Source organism: Furipterus horrens, unplaced genomic scaffold (assembly GCF_987537825.1).
Source record: "Furipterus horrens unplaced genomic scaffold, mFurHor1.1.pri manual_scaffold_10, whole genome shotgun sequence".
NCBI classification, from domain to species: Eukaryota; Metazoa; Chordata; class Mammalia; order Chiroptera; family Furipteridae; genus Furipterus; species Furipterus horrens.
Window position 1 is genome coordinate 73,582,219 of NW_028327180.1, and position 17,590 is coordinate 73,599,808.

The following is a 17,590-nucleotide window of genomic DNA, read 5'->3' on the forward strand; positions in this document are numbered from 1 at the left end:
AGGAAAGTTTTACAATTTAAAACATAATTCCTATTCAGAGGTTACAAATTTCCGACTATAGATAATAAAGTACTTTCTGAAGGAGATCTCTTAAAAACAGCCACCTTAGATGAAATAATCTGTGATTATTTGGAAGCACATTACAGGAATAATTATTGGCCCTTGCAACTTTAGTACTATCTGAATTAAAAATGGTATATGTCTAAATATTTAGGGGAAGATACTTATTCCAAGTAGTAACTTATTGATCATGAGTAAGAAAACAAACAAGTGATAGATACCTGGAATTAATTTCTGCCCCAGCATTAAGCAGAATCTTAATGATATTAACATATCCTCCAGATGCAGCTAGACTCAGTGGTGTATAATCAGACACATTCCTATGTTCTTTATTTGCACCTCGAGCCAGCAGCAAGTCTACCACCTACAAAATAAAATATGAACAGAGAAGTCTAGTTTACACCAAGGGTTCAACTTACAATACCATTAATTAGGCTTTATGTATTCAAATATTAGCATTAGAGAAATGGATTCAATTTCACATCATGGAATTGAGAGCTCTGAAATCCCAACTGTATTGAAATTACAAAATGTTACTCTTTCTATCTGTCAATTGTTGAGTAATGAATTTGCATTTCCTATATGTAAGAATTGTGGTTCATTCATCATATGCATATTTAAAATACAAGCAAAATATTTACAATATTAAAATTAACATCAACACACCTCCTGACGTCCACCAGAACAGGCCAATGAAAGTGGAGTATCCTTAGTTCGTTCAGATTGTGCTTCTATATCTCCACCTTTATCCAAAAGGATTTCAACAACTCCAACATGCCCTGCTGTTGCTGCCAGGATCAGTGGTGTAAAACCTAAATCAGAAAATATATGTCTCAAACAAATGTGTGGTTTTCATTTATTAAGTCACTGCTTTCATTGATTTATTGTTTTAGTAGAAAAGTCTCTCAGGCAGATGCTTATAACCATGTAACATAAAACTGCTCTAAACCCTAATTTGTTAGTGACAAAAATCCATAAACACTGAGAGAAGGGAAATGCTAAGTCAAAGAAAACTATTAAAGTTTATACTTGTAATGCACTTTGATACCTCTGCATGCCCAACTTTTGGATTAAAAAGAAAGGCAACCACACTTGCTGTACTTCACTGATGATCTACAGTCTAATTTTTGGAGAATAATTTGGCTCTGAAGATGAACAAATCTGGAATTCATAATTGGAATATGCCTAACCATCTTTTTACTGAAATAGTCTAAGGACTACTTATTGGCAGTGACAACATTCAGACTTTTTGACTGACATTCTTTACCTTTCTTGTCTCTGTGCTCGATTTTAGCATCTCGTGCAATAAGTACAGACACAAGTTCTTCATGACCACCAGCACAAGCTAGTGTTAATGCTGTGTCATGATTGCTCTCAGTCTAGAAGGACAAAAAAATAAATTAAGATTTTTTTTTTACAATGCAGTTATCAACTGAAGAGCAAATAATATCGTTGCAATGAATATACAATGATATTTTCCAAAGGAAATAAAAACATGCAAAATAAGTTTAAATAAAGCAATATACTCACATGTGCATCAATGTCAACTGAGGGATACACAGGGGGCAATGACTGGGAAGCCACATTGCTTGGAGACTGCGAACAGGGTTCAGGTGTAAGACATTCTGTGGTCTGAGAGGAGCTATTTGAACCAGTAGGCACTCTGCTACTCACAGCTGAAAAACAATATTCATATTCCTTAATTCTACTAAAAAGAATAAAGTCACCCACATACAAAAAAATACAGAAAACATAATATCCTGTATCAGCAATATAATGTATTATATAAATCCCAAGCTTTGGAGTGAGATGGACCTATGTTTGAATCCCACTACTGACTTTCTGCTCTTGGGCAAGAAATCAAACATCTTGGAATCTCAATTTTCCTTATATGTAAAATGGGGATAATAATAATGCAGGTAAAATACACAGTACAGTGCCTGGTACTGAGTGCAATATAACAAATAGTAGCCTTTTACATCATCAATAGAAAGAAAATAGTTTCCAATTAAAAAATTTGTTTTATATCTTAACTTGTTAAAGGCAATGATAAAAATATCCTGAAAACAATTCAAAAAGAGGGAGGGGAGAGCACAAGTTAGAATATTTCTCACATAAGTAGCAGAAAGCATGCATTTTTTAAAAAATTCAGTATTTGCTTTGAAAATTTGCTACAGTAAATCAGTGCCTGAAAATCAAACTATTTTTAAAATGAACATTAGAACTTTTATTTGGGATCTCAATATCTGGTGTTTGAAAACTTTATTAACTGAAATTATATCTTTATGTCTCTGCATTTTTCTTACATCTCTTTAGAGATGAAGTCTTCCACATAGAGGGAGAAACAGGACCTATCTTAGAGGGATGCTGTGAATTGTCAGTGAGATGATTTATAAAAAGCATTTAACACAGTGTTTGGCACATAGTAAGTACTTCATTATCAGATACTTTATGGGACTTTTGGTACTATTATTCACTGTATTAAATATAAAAAATTACTAGTCACTCAAGAAGGAAAAACCTCAGAAAAAACATATAATCATTAATAATATAGAAAAAGACAACAAAGCTTCAGTGATGGCAATAAACAAACTTCTAACACTTAGACTAAAAGTCAATCAAAAACACATAGGTCTTAAAGGGAAATTTAAGCATTCAAATGTTAGAGAATGTTCTTTCTCTAGAATTTTGATAGGACTGGACCCCAATTACTTGCTAAGGTATTCACAAGTGTGAATGACTCGGTTTAATACACTACTTTTTAAAAATAACAAATTTTAATATGTTCAGATATATTGCTACCATGAACTGTCCTCCCCTCACCACCATCAATATGTATAAAATTATCTCCGCAATATGAATTTCTACAGCTTGTCACCACATAATTATACGTAATTTAACTATCCACTTAAAAACAGAAATGGTTATTATACATATTTGTTTCACCTATAAGAACATGCACATGGGAAAAAAGCTTTAAAGTTTTTTGCCACTTAATTAAAAACAGGTTATTTGTTACATGTCCTCAAAATAGCTGATATACAGTAGTCCCTCTCTATATCACAGTTCTGCAGTTCACTTATCACAGCCTCACTGTATCGCAGGATTTTAAAAATATTATATTTAATTATTTATCGCGGATCTTTCGCTATATCGCGGGATTTTGCGGTACTGTATACATATGTTGTTAAAGTTACGTAGAGGTTTAAGAGAGTAGAATATGTTTAAGAACATATGTAGTGTTTATAAAAGTGAGGAAAAGGTTAATAAGGGAGTGGGAAAGGTTAATAAGGGGCTGGGAATGGTTTATAAGTGTGTGGGAAGGGTTTATAAAACCTTAAAATATGTATAAATACTAAAATAAATGTAAGGTTCCTACTTCGCGGATTTTCACCTGTCGCGGGGGGTCTAGAAGGTAATACCCGCGATAAGTGAGGGATCACTGTATTTTGAAAACAGCTTCAGTAAACAAGATACTAAAGATTGATATATAGCACCTTTACAGTAAGATTTTTACAGTGTTCTCATAAATTACTAAAGATCTACTTTTCTCTCATTATTAATTTTATTCATGTTATTTCTTTGTTATATGAAAAGCAGATATTTAAATTTTTTTAAATAGTTAACTAGAGTGCTGTGCCAGAATGTGATGTTATAAAAGACTTCTTTAGAGTTAACTTTTAAAAAATACTTTTGTGCATTTAAAAACTCTTATTGCCAAACATGTGTTGTTACATCAATTATTGTACATTTTCTACAACATTCTTAGAAACATTTTTTCCTCCTTGCAATAATGACAAATCAGAAACATTCCATAAAAGTGACTTTGATAGGATTAATTACATACAAAAAGTTAAAAAGATAAAACTAGAAAGTAGCAAAGATTTAAAGGTACATGTAGAATAAAGGTTTAAGATAAAATTATACCAAGACTATGACACTTCATAAATCCTAAATTGTTTCCTACCTCTGAACAAAATGTCTCTGAAAATGTCTAAGATCACTATCACAAAAATCACTATATAATTAAAATTAAACTTATGCATTAGCTTAAAAAGGGGTGATAAAAGAACTAAGTATAATATTCTACTTAATTCTTTAAAAATAGTGATACTAGGTGTACATAAACTATGCTGTAGTTTTAATAAATTAAATCACTATAATCTGTTTTATATAATAATATTAGTTTCACCTAAAGAAATAAAACTCTATAAATGAAATATTAACATCTATTAGAGGAAATTATTTAAAGGTATTTTATTGTAAATGCTCTCTAAAATAGGAGGATTTCCTAATTACTCCTTTATTCTTAAGCCACACTGACTACCAGGGGATTATTTAAAGCAAAATACTTTTGAAATGATATTTGTTGTAAGAGAGTCTATTAAGGTGCCAACAGCAATAACAATATGCTAAAGACACAAAACTATGTTAAACCTTACATGCACATCAAATCTTAATATAAAAATAAGAAAAATTTTATTTAATGTAATTTAGAAGTTTGAGGAAGTAATATCTTTAAGATACATTCAGAACTTCAAGTTGAATCAGATGCATGTACATTACATCTTAGGTTCTTAAACCCGGCTGAACTGACTTTGACTCTTATTAGTTCCTAACAACTTAAATTTCCACCGGCCTCAGTTTTTTAACAGAAAAACGGGTGGAAAAACACCTATTTCATAATAGTATTATAAATAGCGCACAACATAATGTATATACACATTTAGCACAGAGTTTGGTGCATGGTAAGTGCTCAATAAATATGAATAATTGATAGTAGTTGATTTTTAGCCAATGTTCTTTATATACTAATAACAAAAATTTTACTAGATGTTTCTACAACTGCTCACTGGTTGAAGCTATTTTGAATTTCTTTAAGTTGCTTTAAATTTCCAGGCCTCAGTTCCAGACATTTGAACTGAGAGTAACTTAGTATTATACTAAACTCTAAAAGCCCAACACTTTCAGAAGAAAAGGACTTGAAGAACCATGGTCCCAATCAAGAATTCACATATATTATGTCTGGGACTATATCAAGTGTGACACAAATAAGACTATATACTAAAAAGCTAAGTTAGTCAGCTAGTCAAGTCATGACATTAATAAATTATGTAATTACCAACTCATTATCATGACAAATTTTGAGAACAGAACAAGAAAAATACTCCTATATTTGAAGAGTAAATTTCTTGCTATTACAAATGAATATTCTCTAAAGTATAACTGTTAGATGTACAGTATTCTCTCCATTAAATATAAAGCATGAGAACTAGATTTAAATTACTCTTAATGGAAATTTTTAATACTAACATAATTTTTGTATTTATTGGCTGATTTACAAATTAAGGCTTATTAATAAAAGAATATTGTACAATATGGTAGGTCAACTATCACTAGATATTAATGTCTAACAGAAATGAAATTTTAGTTCATATTAACATCACACATAATTAAAAGATATTTTCTATATCAGCTTTTTGAAGTTTCATGTGAACTTTGTAATAGACCATTTCAATTTTAAAAATACTTCAGTGAAATAAAATTTGACCTCCCCTAAAAGAACCATCCAACCATCTATTAAGACTACTATAAAGGTCTTATCTACAAGTTACCTTTAGAGCTGTTTATATAGCCTTTAAAAAACAAAAACAAAAACAAAACAGGTCCTAAATTACAACAAAACTAGATCAGTAATGTGGGTTTCATAACTGAATATTTAATTAGGAACATTATAATGCTATTTATAGAACCCTATGTCTTAAAAATTACTCCCAGGTCACTAATTTCATTATTATTCATAGTCATAGTTCATACTCCAATATCTGCTTTTACCCAGATTAGGAATTAACGCTATAAGTGAACTATAAGTTTATTCATAATTTATAACAACTCTCAACGCTAATGACAAAGTTAATTTGAGTTAAGTGGCTATGGGCTGAAGATATAAAAACACAAATTAAAGACTAACTCCTTAACACATTTCCAAGCATTTTTATTTACTTTACAGAAACTAAGATACCCCTCCTCTGCACAGCGATAACTATTACATATCAGAGGGGTCCCACAGGCTATATTACAATTCTATAACCATTGGAAGTCATACACATGCCCAATAAAATTCCTGATTTAAGTAATCTCATCCCACATTTTTAAAGATCCAGGAAAGAATAGGAAGACTAAAGGTTCACAAAAGATGAATGGAAACTGGAATAGCATATTTGGGTTGGGAGAAGGGTAGGAGAATATGACAAGAAGAAAACAGACAACAGTAAGAAAAAAAATGTTGCAATCAAGAGACAGAGGACTGGCCTGCCTTTGAATATCACTCCAGCTACATCTTAGTTCTTGGTCTTCATCCACTGTCAACAGCCATCTGGCTGCATTTCTGAACTGGGCTCTCATGGAGGTGATACATTCACCAGCCATCTTTAGGAAGGTAAATGATTAATTGCACTGTTTTCCCACTGCTGCAAGGACAATGAAAGGGAAAGTAAACTTGTGCACCTCATTTCATATCTAGTTGTAATATTCCACCGAAAAACAAAAACAAATAAAAAAACCCCAGAAACATATACTTTAATGATACCAGGACCTTGTATGTATGTATGTATGTATGTATGTATGTATGTGTGTGTGTGTGTGGTGTCTGCCTGTCTGTGTGCTTTCATCAACAGTTAATATAAAAATCCCAAACTCCAAATAATCAAGTTGACAATAATTTATAACTTTGAATATTGTAACCACAAACACTGTACCAACATGGAACGCTTAGTTTTCTCTGAACATCTATCCCTTTTAATTAAAAATATTTAAATTGATTTAATAAAATTATAAATAAAGAAAAAGCAATGTAATTTAGAATTCTGATTTCCAAACATCAAAATCACTAGTGGGAAAATTTAATGTATAATCTTAAGTGAATCTCTCTAAAGCCTACAAAGAAATTCTACTTTGAGATTTCCTAACCAAGACACAACACAGGATGGTTTTGATAGCAAAGGTCTAAAATAAAGGACCATGGCAACTTTATCCCTTTTCCTTTGCAAATAACAGAAAAGAAGAGGGGCAAACATACTTGTGTGTTAGTGCTGTTGAGCTTAGTTAAATTCACTTCCAAAACACCTCAAGAAATAATTTTACAAAGATAGTTCTAAAATGGAAAAGTACAAAGTTGGTGTTTTTGGAGGGTCATGTAGAGAAGTTGAGCACACAGATTAAAGAGAATTATTACAGATATATTTCTTAACCCACCTGCTATCAGGTCATCAAGAGTGTCGGTAAGCGTCTGGGCTGGAGTTGCAACCATTAGTCCATCTGGTTCTTGAACTAACAGCCCCTGATCATGTCCAGTAATAGCAATCTGAGGCTGTCCTACAATCTGATGATTACCTGATACTTTCTGAAGTTCAAAAGAATTTGTCCCATTAGAACCTAAGTCACTGGAAAAGTTACACTGTGGAGATGATAAAGGCTGGACTGGGACAAAATCAATTTGTTCTGCCGATGGTGGAGACTGTTGCTCATCATCAACATCATTATCTTTAAATAAGATTGTGTCAACCTGAGGTAACTCTGAAAAGTGATGCTCTAGGAGACTACCATCTCCTTCCCCTTCTGGGAAGACTCCTCTCTGAGAGCACTGCTGGTGTAGAGATATTGTGTCTTTCTGACCTTTGGTTTCCAAGTATTCTTTGGTAAATTGCTGCTGTGTTTTCATCTGCAACTGCCTTTCCACTTTCTGCAGCTCTTTCAGTATTTTCTTCTTCTTCTGGACTTGCTCTTCTCTGTTCTTTTTAAGTTCTTCTATCTTATCTTTGTTCAGAGGTTCACCTTGAATTAACTCCAATGACTTAAGCTGTGCTTTTTCAATAGCACTAATTCTTTGTCCCAGTTCATTCAGCTTGCCTTCAGTCTCCTCTACTATGCACTCCAAAGGCTGGTATGGGTGAAAAGGTGGCAGTACGTCCTGATCTGCTACCTGCAGGGAACTGGACTTCTGCTTGGATGTACCTAAGCACATGAAAAATGTTTGAAAAAGTGCCATGCTAAAAAAAAAAAAAAAAAAATCAGCTCCCCCTCCCACACACATGGACCTCCCTCCCAGAACCCTTTTAACTAATGCTGTAGAATGAAATGTTCAAAGATTCACACAGTGGTAGGTAGATTAAAGACTATACTCATCTATTTACCAGCAAAAACTGGGAAGTTGCTAATTCAAAAGATGTGAATTTTTTTAAATAAAAAATTTTAATCTTTAAAATAGGAAGGTTTTGGAAATTAAGACAGGACAGGGAAAGAAGAAAATCAGAGAGAAAAGAATTGCAAAATTCTGCTTATTTAACTAGACTTTTTAAAGAACATCAAATCTAAAGCAATATCAAGTGTTAAGATACCATTAATGTTAGCTTAACTGCCCAATTGTTCTTTGCACAATATTAACTGTGCAAGTAAAGATTACTACATGAAACTATAACTTGTAGATGAAAGTAAAGTGTTTTGCAAAATGCCAAAAATGTTTCTCTTAATATGTTAAAATACAATGTGAAATAAGTTTTTTCAAGACATATCCTTCTAAAATATTGTACTAAATCTTTTAACACTTCTGTACCTGAACACTAATATTAAAAAGGACAATTTTCCTGAATTTAATTATACTCTTCATGTAAAAGTCTGAGAGAAAAAATAAATGTTACCTAGGAGAAAATCAGATTTCCCATATAAGATTACTCATATTGAAAATGTATGTTGAAATAAAATAAATGTATATTATTTTAAGGTTTTGAATCACACTTGTTACTCCCCTCGTGACAAAATAATTATCAATATTAACAATCCTAACATCTGCACATAGAGTAGAAGATATATATAATCACCACTTTAATTCAAGGCTTAAAGTTCTTGTTTAGGAAGAACTGGGACTATTCCAAATAAAAAGGAACAAACTACTGATATATCCTACAACATGGATGAACTTTGAAAACATAATGCTAAGTCAGCAATTTTCAACAGGTGTGCTGTGACACACTGGTATGCCACAAGAATGTTTGAAATATACAATACCTGACTATTTAGTCAGGGGCACTGACCTCTTTTCACTTAAGATTGTCAAATTTAAAAAATGACAACAGCCAACACAACAATAGCTATCTGGTGTGAATGAGTCAAAATTATACCTATTTTTTCAGTCAGTTTGGCCAAAAAATGTATTTTGTTTGGTGTGCCACAGAAATTTGGTAATTATTTTATGTGTGCCATGAGATGAAGAAGGTTGAAAATCAATATGCTAAGTGAAAGAAGACAGACACAAAGACCGTATGTTGTGCAACTTCATTTATATCAAATCTATAGAGACAGAAAGGAAAGTAGTGGTTGCAGGGATTACAGTGGTGAGAATGAAGACTGTTCACAAACAGCCATCAGAGGCCTTTTGGAGTGAATAGAAATATTCTAAAATTAGATGGTGGTGATGGTTGCACAACTATGTAAATTTATTAAAACTCACTGCATTGTACACTTAAAATTAGTGAATTTTATGATATTTAAACTAAACAACAATGAAGCTGTTTTAAAAAAAGAACTGGGTAAAAAAAATAGTTGTCTACTCTTTTGGATTATAGTCAATATACATGAGTAACATAGTTAACTTAACAATGTAAAAAATAATCATTCAATGCATTCAAAATGATTCTCAAGTCCAAAGGAAAAACATCCCCATTAGATGTTAAAACATACTGAATTGCAAGAGGGTGAGAAAACCATTGAAGAACAGTATCAGAGATTCAATTGCTTTTTTGCTAGAATAGGAGATCTTAAAATTACAAGTAGCTAAAATATCTGCAACATATTTTATTACTGAAAAAGTTTGTTTTTTCACAAGAAACTGTCACATGGTCAAAAGACAGCAGTTTCAAAATCACTGCCACCACTTTAAGAGACCTAGTTTTTTCTTTAAAAGCAAACTCCAGAAAAATTTATTGTCTATACTCAAATTTTATATTCCTATCTGAGCAAAGTAGCGGGGAAAGACTATCCCTTCATGGACTTCCATAAGCTTATACAGGAATCCATGGTTTGGATTTATTTGTTCAAAGTACCTAATGACAATTGACAGATAAGAAAAGTGAGGTTAGCCAGCATGAATAGCAATATATAAACCTGCTAGCCCAGCAAGGACATTTTCAGTTGTGTGATAAATTCAGTGATATCAGCAGACTAAATTTAGAAATTCTGCAAAGACTAAATGTTCCTTTAAACATTTATTAATGCCAAAACACCCTTATATAGTTGCTATGTAATTTGTATATAAGATTAAGGAAATCCATGTAGGAGTACAACACTAACCAGACTGGTAATTATATGAATATATCGGATGGTCAAATAAAAAATCTTATAAATAACAAGATGATCAAAAATAAGACGACAGTACCAGATAGGAATGGCCCTTTCTTAACAAATAAGATGCAAGAAGTTTAGAATACAAGATTACTAACAGTAACTTAACTGACTACGGAAACTATAAGCCTACAATATATGTAGCAGTAAAATCAAAGGATGGTGAAAGGAATGAATAGAAAGCAGTTCTTCCCCAAAGAGCCAATGGCTGAGTATCTGTAACCATGGAGCTAGTGGTATTGCCTGGATCCATATCAAAGCACTAATACAAGTTATAACATTAAGAGAAAAGCAGGTTAGTGAAAAATAAATAATGTAACTTAATCATTCCTAGAAGCTGAAGCAACACTTTCAATTTTGGGGAAAAGTAGACAATGTGACAAGTGTCTTTTTAGTAACAAATTTTCAGTTAGTAGGAAGAGAGTAATATATATAAGATGCTTGAAAATAAGAGTCCCATCTCCTTCCAACACCTCCCACTGCCACATATAAATAAATAAATCTGTTCATTGGTAACTTTGAATAACATTATAAAGTACTTTCTAGGACTTTAGGAAAAGCCACCATTGCATCTTTTTGGTTTGGTTTTTATCCTACTTCCTGATCTTTTACTTTTTCTCCATTAATAAAAGTAGAAAAAATTTGTAATAGGAAACCATGATAAAGCGGCCTTTATTTTTTTTAATGGGCAGTGAGGGAATGAGGTGAACATGTACTTGCCAAATATTTAGTTTACTACTGAAATGAGTTAATTTTACCTATCATTTTGGGTCTAAAATAATTAATATACTGTGAGATAGAAAAATAATGGCCAAAGGACAAAATGCATGACATACAGATGGATCTAGATTTGGTTTCATATTTTCTTACTTGGTTTTGTCTAATCAAATATAAACTTTGGTGTGTGATTCCTTTGCTTTCTTATATCACTACATAGTACCTTACTAGAATAATGTTTTTAAAATTTATGATTTTTTAAACAGCATTCCAAACTGGTTTTTCAATAGAGATATAAAAAAAGGTTGATGAACTAGTACAGAAAATAATATATCAAATGTTATAGAGTACATATTATCTAATGAAATTTGTGTTTGGATAAATTAGATGTATATCGTGTCTTGGGTTTCAATATTCTTACTGTGATCATAGTAAAAAAATCAAAGCCATTGGCCTAGAATTGACTCATTTAAAAAAAAAGTCTAAATATATACGCATCTGTCTCAAAATTTCCCACAGTAATAGGGCATGCTATAAATCTTTAACACAGTGTCCAAAGATAGAGCATCTGTGTTATAAGCTAAGAGATTATTTATTCAACATTCTGCCTTTTACTATAAGCAGTTATATGTTAAAAGACCATTAAATCTGGGCATATGTCATCAATGTAAACATGATTGCATATGGAAATCTACTAAACTAGAGAATATCAGTAAAATTTCCATAAGAACATTCAATTTAATTCACTGTACCTATATTTTTTTCTAAATACATTTAATGATTTGATATAAAAACATGAGAACTTTTCATGTTAACTATTCACTCTGGGATATAAAGCAGCATGTTAATGTAATACTTACTTTACATTTATATTTGTTTTCAATCTTTCCCTCATCATTCTAGAATACTATTTTTTGATTAATTAAAAAAAAAAAACATTCTCTTTAATCACAAGGTCTCCATTCTTAAAAATTCTTAATAATTTTCTTTTGTCTTCAGAGTAACCTATATTCTTAGCCTGACATTCATTAGTTTATTCAACAAATACTGGAACATCTAGTACAAGCAACACATAGTGGATCATACAAAGATAAACAACATAAACCCTGCCCTTGAGGAGCTTACAGTCTAAAAGAGGAGATAAAAGATGTACAAGTCCAAATATAAGGATAAATCCAAGGATTGGCAGGCATGGAGATGGGGGTATTTAGGAACCCTTATGCATTGCTGGTGGAAGTGTAAACTGCCCTCTATAGTCATTCTAGAGAGCAAATTTGTTTAATAGTACTGTCAGATAAACATTTTGCGTTCCTATGACAGGCAATTCTACTCCCAAATTTATCCCAAAGCAATTCACACAGATCCATAAGGGAAGTGTACCAGCATTTTCATCACAGCATTGTCTGTGGTGGTGAGAAGTGAGAGGCCACTGGGTACCCATCACTGGGAGAAAGGATTAGAGAAAAATGGAGGATATATAAGGTGAAGAAGCAGTGTACTGCAGTCAGGAACAATCTAGAGGCAGACATATAACAAGATCTTAAAAACAGCAGTGAGTGAAAAAAGTGAAAAACAACATGGAACTATAACACAATACCATATATGTAAATTAAAAATACCCATAAAGTAGTAAACATAAGAATTTGTAAGAACAAAAAAATCTGCATATCAAACAAAACAGAATGACTGCCCACAGGGCAAGCAGGGGAATATGAACAGGAATAAAAGGTAATAAGTAAAACAAGAGAAGAGCCGCAATATCAAAGCATCAGGAATTGAGCATGATTAACTCAACCTTCTATGGCTGAGGTCCGAAGGGGAGGGCCATAGGTAGGAGTGACCAGAGCCAGACGGAAGACCCAGTAAAGTGCTGCAGGAGTTCAGAGCAAAAAAATTACTCCTCGAGGGCTTGAGGTGCACACAAAAGATGTAGTTTTGTTTTATCCTGACAAAGTTAAATGCTTTGTAACAGATTAAATTCTAAACTGTAAACCTGCATAGGATAATTGAGTCCTCTCTTTTAGAATCTCTGTAAAACCATTACAACAAATAAGTCAGATGCAACAAATAGCTTCAAACAAATTTATTTTAAAAATTGATTTTGAAAGGCAAAGGGTTGATATTACTTATATATCCTTTCCCATCTGAATATTCACGACTATATGTAATAAAGCTAAATAATGCTGGAAAACTGAGTATATCACATTTTGTTTAGAGATGATTCTGAGGTCTGTCAGATGCCACCTAGAATCGCAAATCCTTGAAAATCAACAATAGATACGTGAGATTAGCTGCCTAACTCAGAACGTGAGTCAAGATGGATGGAGCCTAGACAAATGGTGCACATGGGTCATGAAAGAAAAGAATACGTGACTAGGATATATATAAAACACCTGGGTAGCATTTAAGGGCATGAATATATTTTTTAAAAATACAGGTTATAAATAATAAAAAGATTTACTTAAAATACACAGAAATAAAATGTTATAAGAACTTGAAAAGACGATTGCTAGAAGAGGAAAATAAGAGAATCTTAGAGAATAAGAACACTTCCTTTATCCCTAATCACCTATGCAACACTGATATAATATAATACAGTCCTAGGAGAAACAAAAGGGTCAAACATCAATTTCATCACTTAAAGTAACTTCTCTAGACATAAATGAGAAGTTTTAGAGAAAAAGCTACCTTAAGGAGAAAAATATAATAACATATCTTTAATAATTTAAGATAGGTTTTTCTATCCTGCAGATTCAGTGTGTACTTCTATATCAACTGATTTTTCCTAATTCACACTGATATAACATTCTATGATGCACATGAGTTATCCTAACATTACTTCAAGACGATGCATTATCACAGTTTGATCCTGCGTTAAGTACATATTAGGTTGGCAATGTCACTTGGTAGCTGGCAACAGCAAGTATCCAAGTGTCTAGATATAAGTGTTAACTTTTTTCCATCCCTAATAATTTAAAACAATGAAAGATTCCTTAAAAGGTTAGTTCATTTTTATACTATTAATGAAACATCAAAGTGAAGAAGTAGATATTCTATATAAGAAGGATCTCAATAAGCAAAAATATGATTACTCATTTGAGTACCAATTAAAAAAAATCACTACCCAAATGTTTCAGTTTACTTACATATTAAATCTAAATTTAAAAGATTTTACTTCCTCTCTACACATACTTCATGTCTTTCCTAGCTTATTTCTTGGTTATTTTGTGGGCTGTGTTAATAATATATATTTTAAAAATTTCTTATTTAGTACTAAATTTCCCTAGCCAAAGTTAGTACAGTCCTCTATAGGGTTTAGCCAAACAAGAAACAACAAAAACAGAGGCATTTAGGTTTCAATATTTTCCTAAAGGCTGTCAATTAGTTATGATGCTCAGATTCCTTAATAAGTACATGCTTAATTTGCTCTTTGTTTAGATTACAAATGACAGCCTTCATTTTCTGAAAAGTTTGAATAGCTAATGGAAAGCTGCTCAAATTAGCATAAGTCAGAGACTACAGATATGTTATCTCTGAAATTAATAGTTTAGAAATGAAGTAATCCTTGGTGAAGGCCCTCAATCCGCTAAATTACTAACATTGGCATAATTTGAAAGAAACTTCTGTTTGCTGCTATGACAATTACCCCTAACCAACTTTTCTTAAAGCACGGTACTAGATACTAATACACCCTATTGTGATTTCAAAAATCTAGGACTTGATTATTATATACTGAATGAAATATGCTCATAAATTTATTCTTATGTAGTTTACAAAGTACCTATTTTCACATTCAGAGAACTCAGACATAATTATACATGATGTTCAAGTGAAGATATTTTTTATATCTACAGTGAAAAGACAGAAAAAAAAATATCAGAGCTCATAAACTTGAGTCCTTTAAATAGTGTTATCTCCGTAATATTCACTTGGATATTATTTATATACTTTTTGATAGTTATTTGTCTGGGTTTACCTACTGACAGATGTTAATCCACTATATTTTACAGTATGTGAAAGAAATTAAATTTAGTAATTAAAACTTCTCAGTCACTGAATTGAATTGGTGTTACTAAGACTTAATTAGACAACAACTACACATTTTCATTCTTAATATTATACTACTATTTAGCTAAAGAATTGTCAAATGGGAAATGAATGTCTGATAAATTTTCACTACTTTAATTTAATCAAGAACTTGGTTTGCTTCTTCAGTATTTTCACCTGTGCTAGATAAAAACTACACCTAGCAGTATGTTAACAGGAAAATACATTATTTTTCCTAGTACTTAATGTCTTTTCTATTTTAAACAGTCTGTAGGAACTATTAGCATTTTCAGAATTACCTACCTCAATTAATCATGGGATTATGAATTCACTAATTAGATAATAAAATACCCATTTTAAGAAAAATAATTCAACAACTAACCTTTTTGTACTCCTAAATGCGCAGGGGAGTTCTCCTGTGAAGTTCTGTCAGGCTCTTGGGGAGGTACAACCATGGCGAGTGCATGCACTGGTACACGTGGGACCTAAGAAGTCAAGGCAGAAAAAAATAATCTCAGACCAAAGAATAAAACAAAGGGCCACAAATTAAATAAAAGATCTTGTTTTAGATTTTCTTCAAACCACCAAATTCACATTTTTGTTTCTTAAAAAAAAAAAAAAAATCGTCTATTAAGGAATAATTTCAGAAAACACTGATTGGACAAACGTAGGCAATCTACAAGTATTGAATGATTTAAGCTAAATGGAATTAACATTACTCTCTTGCTAAAAAGAAAGCCTTGCTAACTCCAATTATAGTCAGGAATGCAAGTCACATATTCACTGGCTAATTTACCCTTGTTCAAACTTCACATGGATCAAAAGAAAAAAAACATTCTAAATATTTCCTAAATTAGGGTATATTAGCAGTTCTCAGGGTAATTCTGTGGACAAGAATTTATCACTGAACTCTCTATACTTACTTAGTATACTGTCAATATTCTCTCCATATTTTTACGTAGGTTTAAAAATATCTTAACGAACTTTTGGTGCACATATCCTGGATAACTATACTTTGCTGGTTGACAAAGTAGTTATCTCTGGGATAAATAACAGTGTCTTGGAAGGCATTAAGAGAAAAGCTTATTCTTGGTTTAAAAATATGCTTAAAGCATTCATTAAAAAACAAATAACCCTAGCACTGGCCAGGTAGCACAGTTGCTTAGAGAATTGTCCCGATATGCCAAGGTTGTGGGTTTCATCCCTGGTCAGGGCACATGCAAGAATCAACCAATAAAGGCATAAATAAGTGGAACAGCAAATCAACGTTTCTCTCTCTCTCTCTCCTCTCTCTAAATCAAAAAATAAAAAGTTAAAAAAGACACCCACCACACTGAAGACCTCGTTGTAATAAGATGACAACTTGGAATATTTATATTCGGTATTAAGTGTTTTTTAAAAAAATATTATTTTTGTAAATAAGATAAAAAAATTTCCATGAAGAAAATAAGCCTTAATTTCAGATCCTGTTTATCTCAATATGTAATAGAAAAGAGAAAAAAGCAATTTTACTCAAAACAAATTTTAAACAAAAATTCCCAATTTGCAGGAATAGTTATATTTACAAATAAGCTCTGTTTTACTTTACCTGAGATTGATCTTGAGAAGGTGGAGTGAGCAGAGATACATCTGTAGTAGGAACTGACAGAACGTTGTTTGGATAATCCAATAGATAAGAAACAACATTAGTATGGCCACCTTTTGCAGCTTCAATTAGCATTGTTGAGCCATCCTGAGAAAAATTGACACCATAATTAATTATTTGTAAATGTCTTCTTATATGATTACTATACATATTCAGTTTCTTAACAACTAATGTAAAATCAAAAGTCATTTAAACAGTAATGAATATTAAGCACTAAGAGATCAGACAAACATATTGTATTAGAGGATACCTATTTAATTAAAGCTTTTGGCCTGAGGATGTGTTTGGGGAAGAACTAGATTTTAAAAGTAGTATGAAAAACTTATAAAACAGAAAGAGAGGAATGCAAAAGAATAGGGCATGAAATCCAGGAAAAAAATATTTAGAGAAAGTGTAATATTAACTAACTTCTTCAGCCATCATGGCACATATTCAAAATATTATAAATATCAAATAAGATTGAAAAGTACCTCAAGTACTTCAGAAATAACTATAAATTGAAACCTAGATTATGGAGAGCAATTGGGAGGTAATATAGAAAAAGAATATACCATGTGATAAACCAAAATAGCCATTTGGAATTAAGGACAATTCTGAATGATAAAACGAAGCAAAGATGTTTATATAAATGAACTTGCAACTGATCAAATTCATAACTGTGTCTATTACCCAGAGCAGGAATTCTAAAATTTAAGATTAGGAAGTTCTTTCTCAATATACTTTAAT

General features: G+C 31.8%; 1 protein-coding gene across 2 annotated transcripts in view; it reads right to left on the bottom strand.

The window, feature by feature from the left end:
• The window catches only part of ANKHD1 (ankyrin repeat and KH domain containing 1), a 108,290-nt gene that overhangs the window by 21,082 nt on the left and 69,618 nt on the right, over positions 1 to 17,590 (bottom strand). For both annotated transcript variants that reach the window (XM_090288172.1, XM_090288171.1), the window contains exons 13-19: positions 16,808 to 16,951; positions 15,602 to 15,704; positions 7,315 to 8,073; positions 1,591 to 1,736; positions 1,328 to 1,439; positions 727 to 872; positions 282 to 424 (exon numbers count right to left, since the gene is read on the bottom strand). In XM_090288172.1, the coding sequence (XP_090144298.1) occupies positions 282 to 424; positions 727 to 872; positions 1,328 to 1,439; positions 1,591 to 1,736; positions 7,315 to 8,073; positions 15,602 to 15,704; positions 16,808 to 16,951 (1,553 nt within the window). The remainder of the gene's footprint in view (positions 1 to 281; positions 425 to 726; positions 873 to 1,327; positions 1,440 to 1,590; positions 1,737 to 7,314; positions 8,074 to 15,601; positions 15,705 to 16,807; positions 16,952 to 17,590) is intronic.